The sequence below is a fragment of the Physeter macrocephalus genome, chromosome 6 (assembly GCF_002837175.3).
Source record: "Physeter macrocephalus isolate SW-GA chromosome 6, ASM283717v5, whole genome shotgun sequence".
Taxonomy (NCBI): domain Eukaryota; kingdom Metazoa; phylum Chordata; class Mammalia; order Artiodactyla; family Physeteridae; genus Physeter; species Physeter macrocephalus.
The window spans coordinates 73,103,805-73,127,233 of NC_041219.1; the positions used below are offsets into that span (position 1 = coordinate 73,103,805).

General features: G+C 40.7%; 1 protein-coding gene across 1 annotated transcript in view; it reads right to left on the reverse strand.

Annotated features, from left to right (window-relative positions):
- LMNTD1 (lamin tail domain containing 1) overlaps positions 1 to 23,429 on the reverse strand; it is a 468,403-nt gene that overhangs the window by 413,235 nt on the left and 31,739 nt on the right. Inside the window, exon 5 of the mRNA XM_055085516.1 lies at positions 18,925 to 18,978. Coding sequence (XP_054941491.1) covers positions 18,925 to 18,978 — 54 coding nt within the window. The remainder of the gene's footprint in view (positions 1 to 18,924; positions 18,979 to 23,429) is intronic.

Here is a 23,429-nt window from a genome sequence, read left to right on the forward strand (position 1 = left end):
CGCTGAGCCTGCGCGTCCGGAGCCTGTGCTCCGCAACGGGAGAGGCCACAACAGTGAGAGGCCCGCGTACCGCAAAAAAAAAAAAAAAAAAAAGTACATCTTCAGTGAAATGAAACTGTATGATTTCTAATCTTTTATGTTCAAACTTTTTATGTTTCAGAATTCTCCAAGGAAACTGGTATCATTTTCAATGGTAGTGCATTTCATGGCTTATAGGCCTCAAAATCTGGAGTTCTTTCTTAATGATTTCTGCAGTAATGACTGAGGCCTTTTACTGTCATGTACACAGGAAACCCAGTTGGTTTGGGGATGGGAGAGAGAACAAGTCATGACAGGTAAAAACAAATTGAAAGAGAAATACTAGCAATGTTGTTAGAAGCAGAAACTTTCTAATTTTCTGTTGTTACTGAGCCGAAAGTGATACGAACTAATGAAAGCAACAAATCTGGGTGCGGCATAAACGTGGGGACTAAAAACATAAAAGGGGGAAAATAAGAAGTCCTTCTAATGAGGTTGCAACATGATGAGATACCATCATTTTCAAAAGAAGCTGAACTTCCAAAGAAACACACAGCAGTCCCACCACTGGTGTTCTCATGGGAAGTTGTTTTGGGAAAGAAGGAAAAGGAAAACTGACAATGTTCTAGCAATGTGAGGCTCCTGTGTTACGTACTCAGGAGGTTTAACTGAACAGAAGGATGAGAGAGTAGAGGTTTTCATATCTACCTTTATTAGCTTAAGAAATTTAACATTTAGATTCACTATCCATGTTTATTTTCACCATGTTATTATAAATATAAATATATGAGAGATACATTCTCCGAGACGTACACCAAACTCTTAAGGGTGACTATTTCTGAAGAGTGACGTCGTGGGGAATGGGATGGGGGAGGAGGGCTTCCACTTTTTAATTCGTATGATTCTGCAGTTTAATTTTTTATGTGTGTGTCTTTTACACAATAAAATGTATACCTGTTTCCTTTGTAATTCATAAGCAGAAACTATGATATACCCTATGTTTTAAAAAAACCCAACCTGTCCTGGCCATCCATGCTAAGAATTAATTTATGCTGAGCTAGACCCTTGTGGTAAGTTTAATAACTAAAACCTCTTAGCTTTAGCTATGTAGTGAGTTTTTCTCTGTCACAAATACTTTTAAAGTGAAATTCTAACGTGATAGGAACAGGTAATATTGTTTCTAATGTTACTGCCTTTTTTTAGGAATAAAAATGCAGCACACCACTTGACTCAGTCACTGCCCGCCAGGGGATACATGACCACAACTCAGGGTTTACCAGTTTCCCCAGGAGCATGCCACGGGCAGGGGAACTTGGGGACTTCTTTTGCTTTCCACGTTGGCGCTTCCCAGTGGACACAAGTGACGGAAAAGCGGGCACAGAGCCTAAAGGACTCACAACTGACACTACTCGAGGTACGGCATGAGCCAGGGGTTAGAGTTGCCCTGACCAGCCACTACTGTCTTGGCACCCCCATCTAAATCCTATCACCCCTCAAAATATCATCATCAACATATCTTCCATTTTGGTGTCGGCCATACTGGTAGTCATTTCATATGCATGTCATATACATTGTGTCTAAATACAGGACTTCCCTGGCGGTCCAGTGGTTAGGACACTGCTTTCACCGTGGAGGGGCCGGGTTCAATCCTTGGTCTGGGAACTAAGATTCCCGCAAGATGCGGGGCGGGCCCCCACCCCCCCAAAAAAAAGTAATTCACCAAACTCTCATCCTTCACAAAATGTTGCCGATTAGATTCTCCAGGAAACAGACCCTAAAACAGAAAGCTGTGCACTGGATGTTACGAGGTGTGTTCTTGGGGTCCATATTTGTACAGGTGTTGAGGAATTAGGTAGGATCGGGCAGAGGAAGCAACTGGGCTGCAGTGAAGTCCCAGCAGAGCCTCACCCAGTCCTACCGGGGAGCTCTGCAGCTGGGATGGCCCCGCAAAGCTGTCCGGAGTTGAAGCAAGGTCCCCCTTGGAAACCAGTGCTTAGACGCAGGCAGGGGCAGCACTTGGGGTAAAGTGGCCCTTTTCAGCCCAGTGCAGTGACCAGAGAGGGACGCTCACTCAGCTGCGAGAAGTCAGCATCATACTGCCGGCAGCAGGAGGCGCGAGCGCTTCCATCCTGAAGGGTGGATGGGAGCAGTGCTCACAGCGACCAGCGTACTAAACGCGTCAGCCTCTTTCTACTATAGAATGTTGGAACGTATCTGTAAGCCTGAGAAGCTGGCACTCATTAACTGAGATTTATTCTGTCTGGCTCATTTGTACACTCTTAATGGGCCACCATGCATAAATATTCTCTAGTTCATTCATTACTTCATTTAATTTCATTCAATTAAAACACTGTAGGTTGAGTACCTACAGTATGCAGAGCACGGGTTAGCTCTGGTGACAGAAGAATGAACAAGGCAAAGTGCAGAAGAATGATAATCAGTTATAAAGTATTGAGTTTTTACCCTGAGGCAGTCTCTGTGCATCTCATTTTCATTTCCTAACAACTGTGTAAAATTAAATTCTATTTTCATCTCCATCTTGCTAGTTGGGGAGACTCAAAACTGGAGGAGTTTTGTAACTTTTCCAGGGTCACTCAGCTAAGAAGGTGTGGAACAGGGTTTGAGCCCAAAGACAGTAGTTCCAGAACTGGAGCCCCTAAGCCTTTCCATGAGGGAAAAGGAACATAGAAAGGCTATCTCGGTATAAAGTGATAAGCGCTAAATGGTAACAGAGGAAGACAATCTCGGTATAAAGTGCGAAGAGCCGAGGAAGAGTGTTAAGCAAGAATGTGCAGGAAAGAGCAGTCCAGCCTGGAGACCTGGGGTGATGATTAGGAGCGTCAGAGTGAAGAAGCGTTAAAGAGCTTTCCAGGCAGATGGACTACCACAAACAAGACACGGACTTAAGGTGGAATTACAAGTAGTTCAAGGTTACTAGAGCATAAAAATGCAAAGCAGGGAGCAGCAGTAGGTGAAGTGGAGATGGAAATGGGGCCAGGTCAAGGTGAGTGGGCTGTGCCCTGCTCAGGAATGTCTACTTAGGGCCTTCCATGGTGGTCCGCTGGTTAAGACTCCGCGCTTCCACTGCAAGGGGCGCCGATGGGGAAACGAACGTCCCGCCTGCCCACGGCGCGGCCAAAAAAACAAACAAACAAAAAGAATGTCTGCTTAATCCCAGAGGACAGAAAGCTATTCAAAGGTTTAAAATAAGGAAGAACAAGGTGGGATTTGTGTTTCCAAAGATCTCTCTACTTCGTGGAGGACGTAGGGTGCGGGGCCACGCTGAAGATGGTGAACGCTGTGGGGGAGAGAGGAGAGAGAGAGCACTGACGGCTGGAAGCTGACCAGGTCCTTGGTGGTGTTGCTGATTCACACAAGGAATCAGAAGGAGCCTTCGGTGGGGAGAGGGAGGGTTGCACCGTGATGAGGAAAGGCTAGAGGGCACGTGTTTAATTCAGGTTAGCACTGTGTTTAAGGACGCTACGGAACATACAAATATTTACGTCCACTGCGCAGCTGGATATTCAAATCGGAAGTGCAGGTGAGAGATGGGGGCCGGATGCAGTTGAGAGACTTATCAGAATGTAAGTGGTAGTTAAAACTGCAGAGCTAAAATGACACCGTGGAGGTTTTCTACACTGAGAGCAGGAGATAAGGACAGTGGTAGACTGAGGACCGAACCTTCGAGAAGGGCAAGAGGAGGAGAGTTTACAAAGGAGGACAAAGGGTTTGAGGAGGGCAGGGGACTGCCCAGCGTCAGAAAGAGAGAGAGAGACGGCGCGCTTTCCAACAAAGAGAGTAGTTCCGGTGTCAGAGGCACGTGATAAATCAGGTAAGTCAGGTACTGGAAAGTGTTTATGGGGCTTGGCAATATGTCAGCATTGCTGACTTTTCCAAGAGCACTTCTTGGAAGTGGAGACGGTAGGAATCGAGTACCCTGAGGTGGAAAGGTGAATAGGAAGTAAAAGGGGAGAGCTACACGGCATTGACAATTCGTTCAAGAAGGCTGGGGGAAATGAGTGCAAGATGGGAGCTACAGGGAACCCAGTGTAAGAGGGCTGTTGCTTTTCTGTTTTGTTTTGTTTTGTTTTAACGTTTCCTAGATAACGAATATATGTCAGACACTAGGAAGATCATTTTATCTTGAGATCTGGTCCCTGCCTTCAAGTTACTCATAATCTAGTGCAGGAGACAGAAACATGAATAGCCACAGAAAAAATGTGATGAGAGTGGTAATAGCAGTGTGATGGAAGAACCAGGGGAAGAAAGCCCTGTCTTTGCTTAGAGGTCAGGAAGTAGGTGAATCAGCAGAAGAGCAGCAGATGATCAGCAGAAAACGGAACAGCCGTGGGACAGCACCGCGCAGGGTGAAAGATGGGAACGTTTGCTGAAATGAATGTTCGGTGTGGCTGAGTGCAGCAGAATGGTAGAGGCAAGAGGTGACACTAGGAAGGTAAGACTGAGTTCCATTTACCGAGGGCTTTGTTTGCCACCTTAAAGAATTACACCCTTTTCTAAGTAACGGGGGAGCTGACTGAAGGGCTTTAAGCAGACCAAGTAATATGAACACTAGTGTTTTACAAGACCCTGAGAGAAAAGAGGGTAGCTTGGAGGAAGCAACTATGGAGTTAGGAGGACAAGTTATGAGACCGTTTATGCTGGGGGAGTGACTAAGGTAGCCAGGACGGAAGTGAAGAGGAGGAATAGACTTGAAGGAAAATAAGAGACAGAATGCACAAAATATGATTATACTTATGTGGGGTGGCAGAAAAGGAACAGTAAACGATCATTCCAGATGTCTGAATTGGTGGCTGGATAGACGTAGAACCTATAACGAGAAAGTTTTAACGTTTATAAAATATAATGAGTTTGATCCTGAGATGCCCGTGTGATATACAAGAGCACAAATATCCAAGTACCCACCTTATAATGTTGAATTAAAATAAAAGGATAGGCAATCATCTGTAAGCTATGGTTGCAACCACATACACCATGGGGAACTGAGACATGAGTTGTGCAGATGGTGGAAACGTGAGGATTCTCCCCCTCTATTTTCTAAAATGTAATTATATTATTTTTGCAGCAAAAAGAAAGTCCATCTGTGCTTGGCACAGCTAGGACATATATAAAGCACATTCAATAGATATGATTCTATTCCACGGGAGCCTATAAATCTTTTCTACTCTAATGACCTTCAGCTCAGTGTACTTTGGAAACCAGGCCCTGAAGCTTTTCCCTCACTCACTGGAACAGCTAAGCCTCTGGAATCTTAAATCCTGTGTCCCACCCTCAGACCACAGCTGCCTATCTTTCTAGCTCCTTCACGCCTATCATTCCCATGATACTTGCTTTTCAACTTCATCAAAAGCTCCAGTTCCTTGCAACCTCAACCTGACATCTCCAAATCTTTGACTCATCTTTTCCAACTAGGATGACTGATATAACTCCTTTTTATATGTCCTTGTCCAAGTTCCAAAGCCTTGCTCATTCTCCCCCACCCCCAGATGCATTATATTGGGAGGACATCTAATCTTATAGACATACTAAGATATTAAACCCCAATCAGGAGGCAACTTTGACCTCTACTTACGGCAGAGTTTGCTAATTGCCTATCCCATATCCTTCTTCCTTCCTGATAGAATCCAATTTTCTTCAGCATGACAGTGTGCATAGCCAAAGACTACACTTCTCAGATTCCCTTACAAATAGAGGTAACCAATGAGATATATGCAGTAGTCATCTGGGTAGGGGGTCCCAGAAAGATCTTTAAAGGGAGCTGACTCATCTGGGATGTCTGCTTCCTTTTGTCCTTTCCCATTTCTTCCCTCTTCATTACTGAGATCTAATGGCTGGAACTTCAGCAGCAATTTTACAACCATGAGGAAACCTTTAAAAAGTCTCTGCACGCTAAAGATAGTGGGACAGAAACATAGAAGGAGCCTGAGGGCATTGACAATATTGCATAGTTACTATATAGCCCTGGACTTCCTGCTTGCAGACTTTTGTTTGTTTTATGTCAAAGAAAATAAACACCTACCTTTTAAAAGTCACTGTTATCAAGTAATTGTTACTAATGATTTGACAATTCCTAACAGACACACTACTTCATTCATTCATTCATTGACTACCATGCATTTGCTGACTGCCTGTTCCGACTTCAGCATTATTTAAGAAGTTTGGGTAAAAACAGAAAAAAGTATAAGAATAGTCTTAGAGTATAAGTAAATCCCTATTTCTTCTAGTTAAGGGAAGACAGATATATCTTAAAAATCAAGATGAACTCCATAGCAATCTGGAGTTTTCAAACACACTAAAAACTATGGACAATAAGCACTGTGCATTATCAAAGATGACAGAAGGGAGAAGTGGGACATAGTGATTGAGAAAGAAGGTGATGAGGCTTGCGCTGAACTTGAAAGAAAGGAGAAGGAGGGGGTGGTGGGGTAAGGTCAAACCATTCCTTCTCAGGCTGGAAGGAAAATTATAAGCAATGGATCAGGAAGGAAAACATAAAGCATAATTTCAGGAGGTACTAAGGACTACAGTCTGGCTGGACTCATTCTGCTGTGAGCCCTCAGGTAAAACGGCCATCCTCTCTGTTCTGGAGGTTTCCCCCTTGCAAAACCACATGTTTATAACATGCTTAGAGGTTGTTGGGTGAGCTCGGTACAACACTGTCAGTGGCACAGGATTTTTATTTTTGTACCACACTTACCTTTCTTCATAAGGTTGCTATAAGATTAACAACTTTACATGGGATTAATATTTCACAGACCTTCATGTCTTCATGTCCTAAGTTGTCTGCTAATGCCCGTGGGGTTTGTGCTAAAGGAAATCGCTCTTCAAGGTGTACTTTGTGGGGTCCTCCCTGGTATGGCCTCCTTTGCTCAGTGCGTGTGCCTTACTATGTTTCTGTCTTGTTGTGCTGTATTGGCTCATGTATCATGTCACTAAAGGTTCTGTTGTAATCTTTTACCAAACAATGTCATAAGCAGAATACACTCATCTTTCTATGGTCACAGTTCAGAAAGCTATACTGCTATTTAGTCACTTAAGTGACCTGTAGGCAATGTTTAACCATCTGTGTACCACTGATATAAGACAGTACAAAAACTGACTACAGTAAAAACGAATACATTTCTATTTCCTCCTTTTCTCTCCAGTACGGATCCTAACTTGTCTCTAAGTCTCTAGTTCACTGACCCTGCTCCCGAATTCCTTCTTTTCTCGTGACTCAGTTCCTCTCTCTTCAAGTCTTTAATAATATTAAATGGCGTTTTTCAGATTTCTTCTACAGCCATTTAGTATTTCAGCATAAGGCTAATCTTTCAGTAACTCAATGCCTTGAGTAAAGGCCGTAACCTGCACAAACACTTAACCTGCTTCAATTTGACAATCTGACTTCATTTTCTAAAACCTGGTACTGTTTCAGACAAAAGTATCATGGGCTGTGTGCTGGGCATGTCAGAGACCAAACTTACTTAACTTGTGGAAGAAACATCTTTGGGGAGGCTCTTGGGAGATGGGAGAACACAGATCTTTATCCATCCTGGCTCCAAGATAAGGACCGATGTGCCCTCACACTGACCTTTTTTTCTGGCTCCTGACCTGGGAGCAAGCGGCAAAGATTAGGGTCCTCCTCTCTAATTGGAAGGCACTAAAGCCGATCGTATTCAACTTCAGGAGCAATCATTTAGGTAATGGCATTCTTTTCAGATGTCCCCCCTGAAAAACCAGCATGAAGGGTCTTAAGTTCTTGGATAAGTTTACCAGCTTCAATGTTAGATATGACGGAAAAATCCTGCAAACAACATTTAAAGGCAAACTCTTTTGAGTCTGGATTACAACATTATTCATTTGTATTCTGCGTATTCCTATTCAAGTTCCTGCTACCAATGACAAGTTAACTATTCTATTGTAATGGAAGCCCACACCAGCTGTGAGAGGAAAATTCACCACTTTCTACCAGGAAGATTAGAGGCCGTTTCTAGCAGGGCAAAGACCAGTTATTAAAGTTTTCTGGTTAAAGACCGTGTGTGTTACTCGGGATGTGTAAGCAATTAGCTCCTGCCGTCACACACAGGATACATCAAGTGCACTGTAGAAGGTGGACAGGAGCATAAGTACAGCCCTATTTATCCACCCCTAAATTCATTTTCATGCCTTTCGTCTTGTTAACATCTACCCCAAGACACCCCAAATGGGACACAAGGAACTTCAAACCCCTTTTCACAGAGAGGCAATGTGAATTCAGGATCTGCCCAAAGCGCTTCTATCACCTACTGGCCGTGGGTCAGGAGCAATTCACATAAACTCTTTGAGCAGCAACTTCTCATTCTACAGAACAGTGTGATCAATACCGACTGTGCAGGTTATTGGGATATTTAGCAATAATATATAGGCAGCTTTCAACACATGATAAACATTGCTGTAAATATACAACAAATCTCCATGCTTTCCCCAAAATACACACACACATGCCAAGTTTCTAATGGCAAGATGTCCACTTCACACACACACACACACACACACACACACACACACACACACACACACAGCAAGGGTGGGGAGAGAAGAGAAGGGGGCAATAATTCTACGCTGTTGAGAAAGGAGAAGCCTATAGAAACATATTTTTGCTATTTTATCATTTCACCATTTCAGGTTTAATATAGAATTTACCTGAGCTATGGATTTTACACTGAGTCAGCTTCCATCCGGAGGGATATATTACTTTAATTTCCCAGAGAGTGGGCGAGAAATTTTCTTCAAGGGAAAGGGAGTGGGAGAGGTTGCCCATCAGTCACAACCTCCCAGAGACTGACAAGTCTGAGTGCACCCGACCTCGTTTTGCCAGAGCTTTGGTAATCCACCCACAGAACGGAAAGAAGTGGGAGGGGGAGATAACATTCTCTCCCTTGTTCCTCGTTCCTGCTTACCACCCCCGACCATATATACACATCATTCTCCATAACACTATCTGCCTTTCCAAGGCAGATGAACACTGCAGAGAAACAGCAGGGAGCTCCTTTCTCAAAGTACTACTGCCAACACCTGCCATTTCGCCACGACTCTGAGGGTCTATAGAGGATGCAGATCTCCCCGCAGGCTGTGCCTCTCATTCCCTCTGCTGCTGGGACAGTTCCACTCCCTCCCCAGGAAGGGCTCTCGACCAAAAGGAGCTGCCTCGCTCTCCTCGGGCAGCCTGCATCCAGTGACTACTTGAGGTAGGGATACTAAGGCCCTGCACCGTTGCCTCAATTCAGGAAGGGGATCTCCGCTCTAGAACTTCACGCGGGGTCTGCTGAGGCCTCTGTTGCAACTGCAGCACAGTCCAAGCCTGTCCCCTCTCAGTGGATGCTGACTCTTTCCTGCTCCCTCCCTCCCTGATAGGTGTTCCTAGGAGCTCTCACCAGTTAACTCCCTGCACGCATACCTCCATCTCGGAGCCTGTGTAAGAAAATCAGTCTACAGTGATTTTGTCGACTGTCAATGTCCTTTGACAATGAAAGACAGAATCTGGTGGGACCGTCCTGCCGGTGAGGCTCCTGACAATCCACTAATCATGTGCACAGCTGCTCAGCGAGAACCCAGAGGGAGCAGGGGGGTGCGTGCTGAGAGTACCTGCCCACCAAAGGCTGACTGGAAGCCTGCGTTTACCGCAGACGCAGCCTGGGGCTGGGAAGATAAGCACCTGGTTCTGGAGCCAACGGCCTGGGTAGAATCCCACCTCTTTGCCACTTGCTTGGGCATATGACCTTGAGCAAATTCCTTAATCTCTGTGAAATTTGAATATATAATAGTACCTATGAGTTGAATATATAATAGTATCTACCTCATACAAATATATTTAATATTTATATTATATCATACACACACACACACACACATATATATATATATATATATGAATCAAATAGCACCTACCTTATAAGGCTGTTTAGGAGGATTAACTGAGCCAACGTGTAAAGAGCTTAAATTAGTCCTGGCACATGGTATATATTCAGTAAATGCTAGCTGTCATAAAACATTTGGATAGTCCATGTGTGTACCCTTATTTAGGAACACCCAGGTTACCAGAGCACTTGCACATATTTATCTCCATCCTTCAAGACAGTAAATTTCTTGAGAGCCAAGATAATGTATTTAATGATTAAATAAATACTTATCCACACATTCATACATGTATACACATCTATGTATATGCAAATGCACATGTTTATATGTAGAGTACGTGTATATGTCAAGCTACCTAAAACTCTATTTGTTTTATGTTTATAAGAATCTGAGATTGTAAGGACCCTGGGCAAAGTAGCTAGAAAAAACAGAATTACAGCTCCATTGAGCTCTCCAGGGGCCCACACTCTCCCCTGGGGCTCTGATCCCTCACTTTGAGAAGGCTTCCCTCTAGCAAATAAAGGAATACATTAGAAGACAGGACCCTAGATCTTGGCCTGAACTGCTCAGGCCCATATCTAAAGATCTACCATGGAGACAAAGGGTTATTCTGCTTACTTGGTGCCTGGAATTGTGATGGTTAACAACCGTTTTGATTTGTAGGGTAGTAACTCTGACAGGTTATACTCATGAAAAGCTTGAAACAGAGATGAAAATACCTGGGGGTGTCAAAATGTAATCTTTCTTAATATTAAGTTCACTTAAAGCACCCCGAGGTCAACAAGTTGGTGGGTGACACTGAGTTAACAGAAAGTTCTTTAGCCGAATAGTTTCTAAAAACGTCAATCCATTCTAAAAACAGGGAATCCCGATTATACGTAGCATGCCTCTTTGGTGCTATTTTTTAACCATTTAGGGAGACATTTACAGTAACATCACAAAAACTCTTAAGTTGGAGAAGATGCAGAAGATATGTAGTTTAACCTCCTTCAGAAGTGAAAAAAAAAACAAGACTTGGAAAGATTACATGACTTGTCCAAGGTCACACAGAAATTTTGTAATGTTTTATGAATTCTGAATATCAAGCAAAAACCAGATAACTAAATACTTAACCACTTGTGTGTATCTTTTTTTAAAAAATCAATTGTATTTATTTATTTTTTGTCGCGTTGGGTCTTTGTTGCTGCGCGCTGGCTTCCTCTAGTTGCAGACAGCGGGGGCTACTCTTCGTTGTGGTGTGCAGGCTTCTCATCGCGGTGGCTTCTCTTGTTGCAGAGCACAGGCTCTAGGCATGTGGGATTCAGTAGCTGCAGCACGCGGGCTCAGTAGTTGTGGCTCGTGGGCTCTAGAGCGCAGGCTCAGTAGCTGTGGCGCACAGGCTTAGTTGCTCTGTGGCATGCGGGATCTCCCCAGAAAAGGGCTCGAACCTGCGTCCCCTGCATTGGCAGGCAGATTCTTAACCACTGCCCCACCAGGGAAGTCCCCACTTGTGTGTATCTTAAGTGATGCAATTGAAGGCAGGGCTATAAAGAGTCCAAGGGGAATCTGAGCTTACATTAGTGCTGTAGGATGCAAAAGAGAAGCCCACGCTGGCTCTTGAGACAATGACTGGACACCTGCCAAGGGTTCTACACTGTGTGCTTCTGGACTACATGTGCGTAGAAAGCAGAGGGCAATGATCAATTGCCAGTCATTGTCCACTTCAAACAGTTCGGAATCCATCCAGAGGCCAGCTGAAAACTGGCTTAAGAAATAACAATGGCGTGAGCGTTGTTATCAAATACAAGAAACAATAACAATAATGAACATTAGTAGGGTGTTTTACAGATTACATAGTATTTTCAAACACAACCCTTTCCATCTTCATAATGGAAAACCACCAGACGAGTAGCCTTGCTGTTGTTATTTTTACTACTACCTCCAAACCAGGAGACTTAGGTTGGTTGAGAGAACTTCTCCTGTCACTCGTCTGAGCCAGGACTCACGTGCAGTTGTCACTCCAAGCCCTGGGCACGCTCCCCTAGTCAAAGATGATGACCCTCAACAGTTTGATGCTCTCTGCTGAGCTCCTGCATCACACACAGTTGAGTATGTAAGGTAAAAAGTGGACTCAGAGATATGAGCCACTTACTCCACACAGAAGATTACCTCTCTGCCCGGAACAAGGACACTCACTCAGAATCAAAAGTGTGTGTGAAGGACCAAATCTCTGATTCTTTAGAGACTACCTGATTTAAGCCATTGAACTGGAACGCATTCAGTGTGGACCTACGGAACTTTTGTACTCTTATACTTAATAAGTTCAGCCTTTGTTTCCTATGAGACCAAAACCACTCAGACTCTTTCCTCAAGAACTTTTCTGAACTAAGTGTCACACAGACTTCTTCAGTATGTGAAGATGAAGGGATTCGGAGTAACGGGTAGGGCAACTGAATAATGATCCTCTTAGAATTGTGAGCAGGAAAATGGAAGAATTTTATCACCTGTAATTGCTTTCATGATTGAATCTCCTTGTGCCCTACCTTACCCCATGAACATTCACTATTTTTACTGCCTGACCTAAGCACAGATGTATCTGAGAAAGCAGCCATGACCGTGATTTTCAAGTATGTTTTTTAAAAGAAACCTCATAGACGTGCAGGCTGCTGAAAAGAGAGCTGAAAGGAAGATTGTTATGCTCAGCTACATGTTGCACTGAGGTGTATGAGGACTCAACCAAAGAAAAATGATGGCTATCTTATTCCACAAGGGAAATGTGGGTGAAATATTCTTTGTTTAATATTCTACTTAAGTTTTCTTGAACAGGTCAAGCCTTTTTCACTTCTTAAACTGCATTACTAGAGCCTACAGGGAGGCTCAAACCTAAATTTGTTAATAGAATATACTCAGAGCTTAAATGGGTGTATATGATTTGGGGAAGCATGTTATTTGGTTACTGCTAGATGGATCTCACATTTGCTCCAGTTTGATTTGCGAGAGGCTATTCTTAAATTGTTCTACTTATTCGTTATTCTGATCTCTAGGGTGCCCATTTATGGAATGCTGGAGGGGAGCATAACATTAGGAGCAGATTTTTCTTAAAGCAAAGTGGGAAATCTGCATGAACTTTTTAAACAGAACTTTGAATGCACTCCAATCTGGAACACATAATTATTTCACGCTGACTGAAATCAAGAAGTAAATATGTGACTATACCCACAGATGTAATTACAAATTACAAGCTGTGCCTCATCATTGCCATCTACTCAAAGATACTCTGCTGGATTTCTTAAAACGATGACTCCTTTTCTCTGTAATTTAATGGAATTTTGAGCATAATGTAACACTATGCCATTTCTAGGCAATTTATGATGCCCGGTGACGTTGGTTAGAAGTTGAGGAACGTTTCTAATGACACAAAAATATTTTCACAAGCACACACAAACATTTTTTTCTCTCCTTTTCTATTTATTTAATTGTCCTTTTAAAACCAGGAGAATAGGAATAGTCTACAGTAACTCCTGGATTCCTTTTCAGAAGTGTGACTAAATATTGAAATTCATCATTTGATAAATACAGTTTGAATTATTTTTCCATAAATGCATGATAACCTATGTTTGCCAGAAAGAAACCCATCTGCCACGTTCCTGTCCATTAACTCAGCCTCTGAGATATTGCTTCAGATTTTCCCTTTGTAGCTGGCATCTTTCCACCTAGAAAAATATCATATCATTTGTGAATTTGAAGTTTTCGCTCATTTACAAAAATTTTAAATAAACCCAATTCTAGTCCTGATCCCAGGTAATCCTACTAATTGTAATTCTATTTTATTTAGAAAATATTTATGCTTTTGTTTTAGGTCTCCAAACTAGTCATTTATCCATGACAGAATTTGTTCTTTAATCCTTTGATAACTTTTAAAAAGAAAAGTCTTCCTCAAAAACTTTGCCCTGACCAAATGCTTGCTTGTCTCCTTAGAGGAAAATAAACCTTTCCCCCAATAAATTATGTTTCTTGTCATTTAATGAATCTCTACTTAATCTTGGCTTCCAACTGCATTCCAGGTATAGAAATAAAGCATTTTAGGCTGTAGTTTCTATTTCAGTAACCCTTCCAATGAATGGAGGCCATTCTGGAAATCCATCAAGAATGTCCTACCATAGCACTACAACTGGGAAACCTTTTCTTACCTTTTCTCCATGTACACTAATACTTACATTTTAACACCCAAATTAATTTTTGTCTCCTCTGTGAAGTTTTCTATGATTCGTTCTAGTCCTATTTGAGAAGGGACTCATCCTGCTTGCATGAGCAAAACCAAGTATATTTGAGAATCCGTGACTAGAAGAAACATTTTATCCTCAGAGTCCCGAGGGATAGAAAACTGGTTGGATGGGCTCAGAGAGACATTTTAAGGTGAGTAGGCAGAATAGTAGGAGAGTTTTTGTTGAACAGCTCTGACCACTTCATTGGCACAGTGGCTTTGGAGTCAAACAAATCTAGGATGGACGCAGCTAAATGAATACAAATTAATTACTTCTACTGATATAAGGCTATTCATGTACTCTATTTCTTCTTGAGTGAGGTTTGCTGGTTTGCACCTCTTTAGGAATTTGTCAATTTTACGTGTTGTTTATAGTATGCCCTCATCATCCTTTAAATGTTGGGGCTGACAAAAAACAAAATTAAGGCTAGACTCATTGAATGTGTAAGAAATAAAATTTAATTCGTTGGATTTGCAGTGAGGTTCCCTTTTTCATTTGTAATATTGTTCATTAGTGTTTTCTCTCTCTCTCTTTTTTTTCCTTTTCTGTCTGGATAAAGTTTTGTCAAGTTTATTAATCTTTTCAAATAACCAGTTTTTAATTTAACTGATTTTTTCCTATTGTTTTTCTGTTTACTCTTTCATTGATTTCTGCTCTGATCTTCATTATTACCTTCCTTCTGCTTATTTTGAGTTAAATTTCCTTCTCTTTTCCTAGTTTTATTGAGATCCTTGTTTTGAGACCTTTCTTCTTATCTAATATAAGCATTTAATGTTATAAATTTGTTTCTAAAACTGCTTTGACTTCACCCCACAAGTTTTTATATATATGTTTTATGTTCATTTTCATTCTGTTCAAAACATTTTCTAAATTTTCTTGTGATTTCTTCTTTTACCCATAGATTTAGAATGTGTCATTTGGGGATATTTGGGGGTTTTCCAGATAACTTTGCAACTGATGTGTTGTTTAATTCCTGCTCTCCATCTGGTCCTGAGCTTGAAGTTGTGACTTTATCTCCTCTCTAGGCTATGATGATGAGTCCCTAGTACTATTTGACCCCTGAAATGTGCCCTCCAGCTTTATGCCCCACCCTTTTGCCCTTCAGTAGTCCCCGTGGGGCTCATCTGGATGTGTCTGACTCCTCATCTTCTACATGATGTGATAGAGGAATCACAAGCAATGATAAATTTCATAGGAAATCAAATGTGGATCAATTAAAAGACTACCAAAGTGCATTAAGGGTGTGGAAAAGATTAGACAAATAATATACAGAGAGAATTTCTCAAGAAATACTCATTAACAGGGCTTCCCTGGTGGCGCAGTGGTTGAGAGTCCGCCTGCCGATGCAGGGGACGCGGGTTCGCGCCCCGGTCCGGGAGGATCCCACATGCCTCGGAGAGGCTGGGCCCGTGAGCCATGGCCGCTGAGCCTGCGCGTCCGGAGCCTGTGCTCCGCAACGGGAGAGGCCACAACAGTGAGAGGCCCGCGTAACGCAAAGAACAAAAAAACAAACAAACAAACAAACAAAAAGAAATACTCATTAACTGAGGAATAGGGCACTGAAAATGTATAATGGGGTTTTACTCAAACTTGAGAATTAACAGAGTTGATAAGATCAAGGTACAAAGGACTTTCAATCGTTAGTAAGACCCTTCTTTGACATAACTCCACAATTCTTTCAAAATTATCTTCCCATTTTTTCCATTTGCTTCTTAGTACAGATGACAAATGATTGGTGTGAATTAGATATTCTATTTGATACCAGAGTCACAACAGAGAATATTATCAGGTTCAGGAAAGGCGTAACCCTCATTTTTCATCAATGATTGTAATCACACCTGACATTGGCAATTCCTCCAACATCCAAATAATATCAACTTATTATTTACAATTATAACTATACAGTACAACCTAACCTATTTCCCAACTTTTCAAAACTCAAATTCATGTTACTAATGTTTCAGGTGTGAGAATTATAACAAGGAGAAGGTTTTTTTTTTTTTTAATTACAAAGAGTTCTTATTTTTTAGAGATACATACTGAAATATATGCCTGTAAAATATTTTTATAAAAATATAAATTTGGAACTACGCTGGTGGCACAGTGGTTAAGAATCCACCTGTCAATGCAGGAGAGACAAGTTCGATCCCTTGTCCAGGAAGCCCACACGCCTAGAGCCTGTGCTCTGCAACAAGGGAAGCCACTGCAATGAGAAGCCCACACACCTCAACGAAGAGTAGCCCCCGCTCACTGCAACTAGAGAAAGACCGCACGCAGCAACAAAGACCCAACAGAGCCAAATATAAGTAAATAAAAATAAATAAAACTATAAAAATATATATATATAAATTTAACTACTTCTTTATTGAAAGAGAATATACCTGAAAATTTTTTCAATTACTCTCAAATGAAGAGTATGTAATAGAATTTTAATATATCAGTACATGTGGAAAAACAGCTCAAACATATAGGATCTCATGTCTATATCCTCTCCATATAAAGTCTTCAGACAGACATCTCAGACAATGATGTACAAACAAACCAATTCATAAAACCAACTCCTCATAATCTGAGGAAAGTCATAATTGATCTCCATGGAAGCCAGACCCTATAAAGTATACTCTTTATGGCATCTGGAGCAAATCACCAACAAACAAGGGATATGTTTAAACAGGCAATTTAAAAAACTTGAGGATGTCACTTAATTTGATTACAGACAAAGCTGGGGCCTACCTTAGGTTGGCCCCCTCAGTGTTTCCTAACTCATGATTCCCATTTTAAGACGGCCTGAAAGAAGGAAAAATCGACCAGCCCTGATTAATAAGTTGTGTCTACACGCACAAATGAGAAGTGTAACTTCTGAGGTGGATTTTGTCTCTCTCTACTCAAAAAGCACAGGGTCCTTACTCATTTGTAAAAGTAACATTTATTTCTAGTACTGTGTATTTATTAATATAAATACATCACCAACTGTATTTATAGCGTTTAAACCAGCATAGCTCAAATACTACGAAGGTGCCAGGTATTTCCATCAATGCTTTTGTGGTCATTGATTTTTTTAAATCTGCAAATTAGTTTGTGATCCTGCTGAAGGTGACCAATATAATTTGCTTTTGGGGATTAATGCTATGACACTATCTGGTATGACTAACTGAAAGAGGATTGATTACACTACGTTAAAAGTTTTTGGATATTTTTTTTTAATGTTTTATAATCACAAAATATGTCCTAGAGATAAAAATCAGATTCCATTTTATAATCAACATGCCTTGGGACACTTGGCTGAACCAGAGAAAGGATAAGGCAAAGCAGAAGGAAAAAAGAAAACAAATGGAAGGCTAACATTGAGGTTTTATCTCTCAGGAAGGACAAAAACCAGTCCTATAATCAAAACTTGTGGTTATTTATTATCAACATGGCAGAGAGACCGAATTTAAAAAAATCCTTCCATCTGTCCACACTCTGTGTGCGGCTGCTCTGAGGAAAAATAAATATATCCTGGGTTGACAGCAAGAATACTGGGTTTACTATTAGTAATGTTCTCACTAAGGTGCCTCAATCAACCCTTCTGCAGTCTAAAAAAATATAAATATATCCTGGGTTGACAGCAAGAATACTGGGTTTACCATTAGTAATGTTCTCACTAAGGTGCCTCAATCAACCCTTCTGCAGTCTAAAAAATGTAAATAAAAGTTAGATGACGGATTGTGAATTGATCAGGAGCTTTGATGTCATGTTTAGCATTTGGGTTTTTGTTTTGTTTGGTTTGGTTTGGTCTTATTTGTTTGTTTGGTCCTGTTCTGCAACTCTTAATGGCTAGAATTTCATTTCAATCACAACAGGAGCTAAAGAATTCTGAACACTACACAGTCCCAGTTTTTAAAATGAAGCCTGAAATATCACTTAGAACAATGGCTGGGGAAGAAAACAACCATAAAGTTTGTTTTGTTTGACAGTGACTGACAATGATATTATTGTCCACACATGTATGTCTGTAAATACTGTTGAGTATCAAACAGCTCTTTCCCCTGGAGTATAATCCAGCCCTGGAAATAGTAGATCAACCCATCACCATGGATACTGAAAAATCTGGCCAAGTGACCTAAAATGTAGATTGTGAGTAAAATTGTGCTGGTATCTGCTGCGATTGATGTCAGTGCTCTGTCTTTCTCATTAGGAAGAGTAGCCCAGAAAAGGGGCCCAGTGTTCCCGGAGATCCCCATCCCCATGGGTCCTGATCTCATCCTTTACCTGCCTTGGCTCCACAGGCTGTCCTGAGGTCCTGGACCCACAGGTTGTGCTGTTCACCCATACAGGAATCCAACGGTACCACTGCTAGTGCCAGCTATTTGTCTCTGAGATACTCACATCTGGCCTCTAAAGATTTATTAGTTTCTTTATCTCAACCAAGTGTGAAAAATCTCTTTTACATTTGTTTTGGCTGAAACAAAATGCATGATCCAGAAAACTAAGAGGAAAACAATGAATTTAAAAACAAACTTCAATTCGAGTTCTTGTTCTACCTCTAACTCACTACAGACCTTAAGTAGTTACCCGACTTTTCATTATTCATTCAACCAACATTTGCTGAGGGCTTACTGTGCCAGATATCCTTAGGCAACAGGTATGCAAAGAAAAATGGGAAACAATTCTTGTTCTCAAGGAGCTCACAATGAAAAAGAGAAGACTGACACACACGCCAGTGTTCACATGCTGGGTGAGACAGATCATGATAGGAGGAAACAGAGGAGAAAGAGGGTCATCTCACCAGACTGGGAAGGTCACGATGGGCTTCCAAGAGGAGTAGAGTCTGAAGTGAGGCCTGAAGGATGAGTGGGAGACGGTTCAGTCCACGGGAGAAGGAGAGGAGAGGAGGGTGCAGAAGGAGGAAAGGATGAAATGATAATGGACTTGGAAAGGAGAAAATGTTATCCTGACACACTACTTGACCCAGCATGAAAAAGTGTCATAATAATATAAATGCCATTAGTTAGCTTTTAAAGCCAAACTGTAGATAAAGGTATTGTCAATGGTTTCAAAAATAGTTAATAACATTTCAGTGTTAACACTATTTAACCATGTAAAAGAAAAGTATGACATTTACCTTATGACCTAGTTATTCCACTGCTGGGTAATTTACCTGAGAGGACTGAAAATGTATGTCCTCACGGAGACTAAAATAAAGATGTTCTTAGCAGCTTTATTCATATTAGCCCAAACTGGAAACAACTCAAATGTCTATTAACAGTGCAATGAATAAACAAAGTGTGTATATTTATACAATGCAATACTTTTCAGCAGTTAAAAAAAATGCAGCAACATGGATGAATCTCACAGACATTATACTAAGAGGAAAGAAGCCAGACACGCACACACACAAAATCCACTGTGATTTTATTTATGTAATTTCTAGAAGAGGAAAATCTATTCCATAATGGAAAAGGTCAGATAAACTGTTGCCTCTGGAAGGGGCAGAGGACTGAGGAGGAAGGAGCACAGGGGTCATTTCTCAGGTGATGAAAATGCTAGAGATGTGGGTTACACAGGTGTAGGTGCTGATTAAAACTCACTGAATTGCACAGGTAAGACTTATGGCTTTCACTGTATGTTTTTGATATAAAAAATGAGAACAAACACTAATTAGTAATTTTGCTTTTTTTCAGTGGTACAAATTAGCCATTCTGAGGCTACCTCCTGTATATTCCGGGCTTGAGCAAAATTCTAGGCTTCTGAAAATAATAGGAGCCAGGTTTTTCGTTGTTGAGGAATGGGATAACCAACACAGAAAGTAAGAAGACTCTGCTGTGCAATACGGCAGCTATCAGCCACATATGGCTCCTGAACCCTCGAAATGTGGCCAGACCAGATTGAAGATGTGCTGTAAGCATCAAATATACACCAGCTTAGGAAGAACTTACTACAAGGGGAAAAAAAGTACAATATCTCACTAATAACATCTTATTTGATTATATGTTGAAATGGTAAAAATTAGGATACGTTGTGTTAAATAAATACATTATTAAAATAGATTTAAATTGTTTCTCTACTTTTTTAAACATGGCAACTAGAAAGTTTATAATTACATATGTGGCTCACATTTGTACCCATTGCACAGTACTAAACTATAATGTAGCTTGTGGTGTTGGACTGGAATTGCAGCTATCATATTCCAATATGTGAACTCATAGTTTGATCTATCTATCTATCTATCTATCTATCTATCTATCTATCTATCTATCTACCTATCTTTTTCCTCTGAAAGGGCCTGGAAATAATGCCATACCAGTAGAAATGAGCACACTTAGCACTCAGATATTGGTATCATTCTCTATTAAAACGAAATATAGCTGCTTGGAGAAATGGTTGATTTCAGGGCTGGGGCAGAGAAAGTACAAGATGAGCTTGGAACATCATACTTCACAAAAAAGTAAAGGATTTTTCGAAAAATAATGGGGTATGTAAAAATGACACAGAAGGACTACTGGGGCTTCCCCTAGCCAAATCTAGGATAATTCGAGCATCAAAATAAATGATGATAGTAATGGATCATAACCTATTTAATAAAATAAGAATCCGTGAGTCCGTATCCAAATAAATAAGTAAATAAGAAGGGACAGTGCTTCCTTAGAGTAGAGTATCAACTAATAAAGAAAAACTATCATGGAGACAAAAGATCATCAATGGATACTAAAACTAGTTGGGTAAAAGTTTTATGAGAAATAACGTTATTTACCTGTTTTCAAAGTGTCTCCCCATATATTAATTTCAAAGAAAAAAATATATATTTAGTTTAGAAGAATAATTTTTCAAAAAGACACATGCACCCCAATGTTCACTGCAGCACTATTTACAATAGCCAGGATGTGGAAGCAACCTAAATGCCCATCAACAGACGAATGGATAAAGAAGATGTGGTACATATATACAGTGGAGTATCAGCCATAAAAAAGAACGAAATTAGGTCATTTGTAGAGACATGGATGTCATACAGAGTGAAGTTAAGTCAGAAAGAGAAAAACAAATATAATATATTAATGCACATATGTGGAATCTAGAAAAATGGTACAGCTGAACCGCTTTGCAAGGCAGAAATAGAGACACAGACGTAGGGAACAAATGCATGGACACCAAGGGGGGGAAGTAGAGGGGGCGTGGTGGGATGAATTGGGAGATTGGGACTGACATGTAGACACTAATATGTATAAAACAGATCACATGCACCCCAATGTTCACTGCAGCACTATTTACAATAGCCAGGATGTGGAAGCAACCTAAATGCCCATCAACAGACGAATGGATAAAGAAGATGTGGTACATATATACAGTGGAGTATCAGCCATAAAAAAGAACGAAATTAGGTCATTTGTAGAGACATGGATGTCATACAGAGTGAAGTTAAGTCAGAAAGAGAAAAACAAATATAATATATTAATGCACATATGTGGAATCTAGAAAAATGGTACAGCTGAACCGCTTTGCAAGGCAGAAATAGAGACACAGACGTAGGGAACAAATGCATGGACACCAAGGGGGGGAAGTAGAGGGGGCGTGGTGGGATGAATTGGGAGATTGGGACTGACATGTAGACACTAATATGTATAAAACAGATAACTAATAAGAACCTGCTGTATAAAAAATAAATAAATAAAATTCAAAAAAAAAGAATAATTTTTGAACTTTTCAATTGAAAGAATTATCAAGATAAACCCAGAATTAATTATACAATCTTGCTGCCTTTGAGTTTTTAAATATTACTGAGAGATTAAAACTATCCCCCCACCCCAAATCTGACGAAGGAAAATTAACCTTATCTAAGTGTGGTTTATGAATCACCCTTAGAGTCATCTGAATTCTTTTTACAAAATCTTTATAAGATATAAGAGGCAGAAAGCCTTCAAGCCTTCACATCCCAAGGAACATGGCAGCAGTGGGTGCAATTAAAAATATTATTTACAGAACTAATTAGCAAATTTAATCAGGAAACAAGTGAGAATAAGAATACATAAAATTACAATGTAATTTTTCATAGTTATACTTCTTATTGTCATTTTTTTAAATGATATAATTTTAAGTAGTGTCAGAAATCTTTTGTAAACCTTGCACTGACATTCTAAAAAATACTTCATGTAATTTTGAAAACAATAATGATTATAAAGTTAAAAAAATTTCATAGTGACAGGTCAAAAAATAGGAAATTACCTATAAAATTAGATATTCAATTTTTTTTTTTTTTTTTTTGGTCACACAGCATGGCTTGTGGGATCTTAGTTCCCCCACCAGGGATTGAACCTGAACCTGGGCCCCAGCAGTAAAAGCACAGAGTCCTAACCACTGGACTGCCAGGGAATTCCCCTGGATATTCTATTCTTAAATAGACTGTACAACAAAAAAGCCAAGTTTATTGCCCAGCTAAATAACTTTGATATTAAAAAAACAATAATGCCGTTACCTACACATACACCGTAGGCAGAACAATTTAAATCAAGTAACAAATAGGCACTAACTACGATATCTAGCCTCAAAATTAAAAATTCAATCACATGTCAATAGCTGTATAAACACAAGAAGATCAAGTTGATTTATTTATTAATTTGTCTGTTTGATTATTTATAAGATAACCTCTTTGGGGTGTGGCCAAGATGGCAGAGTAGGAAGACTCTGAGCCTACCTCCTCCCATGGGCACACCAAAAGCACAACTACTTACAGAATAACAATCTATGAGAATGACCTGAAGATTAGCAGAAAAGATCTTCCAAAACTGAAGACATAAAGAAGGAACCACACCAAGACAGATAGGAGCGGCAGAGATGCAGTATAGTCAAGACCAACACCCCCAGATCGGCGACCCTAAATGGAAGAATATCACAACTGCAGAGGTCCTCCCCAAAGAGCGAAGGGTCCAAGCCCTACATCAGGCTCCCCAGTCCAGGGGTCATGCACAAAGAAGACGAGCCCCCAGAACATCTGGCTTTGAAGGCATAGACTCCACTTTTAAAGGGTGCAAAAAAGTTTCACATGCTCTGAGTATGAGCAAAGAGGCAGTAGTTTGAAAGTAGCCTGGGTTAGACCTACTTGCTTATCTTAGAGAGACTGCCAGAGAGGCAGGAGGTAACTGGGACTCCTCCTGAGGACAGAGACTCTGATGGCAGCCAATTTTGGAGCTCGATCTACTTCGATGACACCTGCACTGGCAAGCACCATTTTGGAATCCTCCCTCTGGCCTAATAGGTGCTGGAGCTTATGCTGCCCACCAGTGGGCCCACAGCCACTGC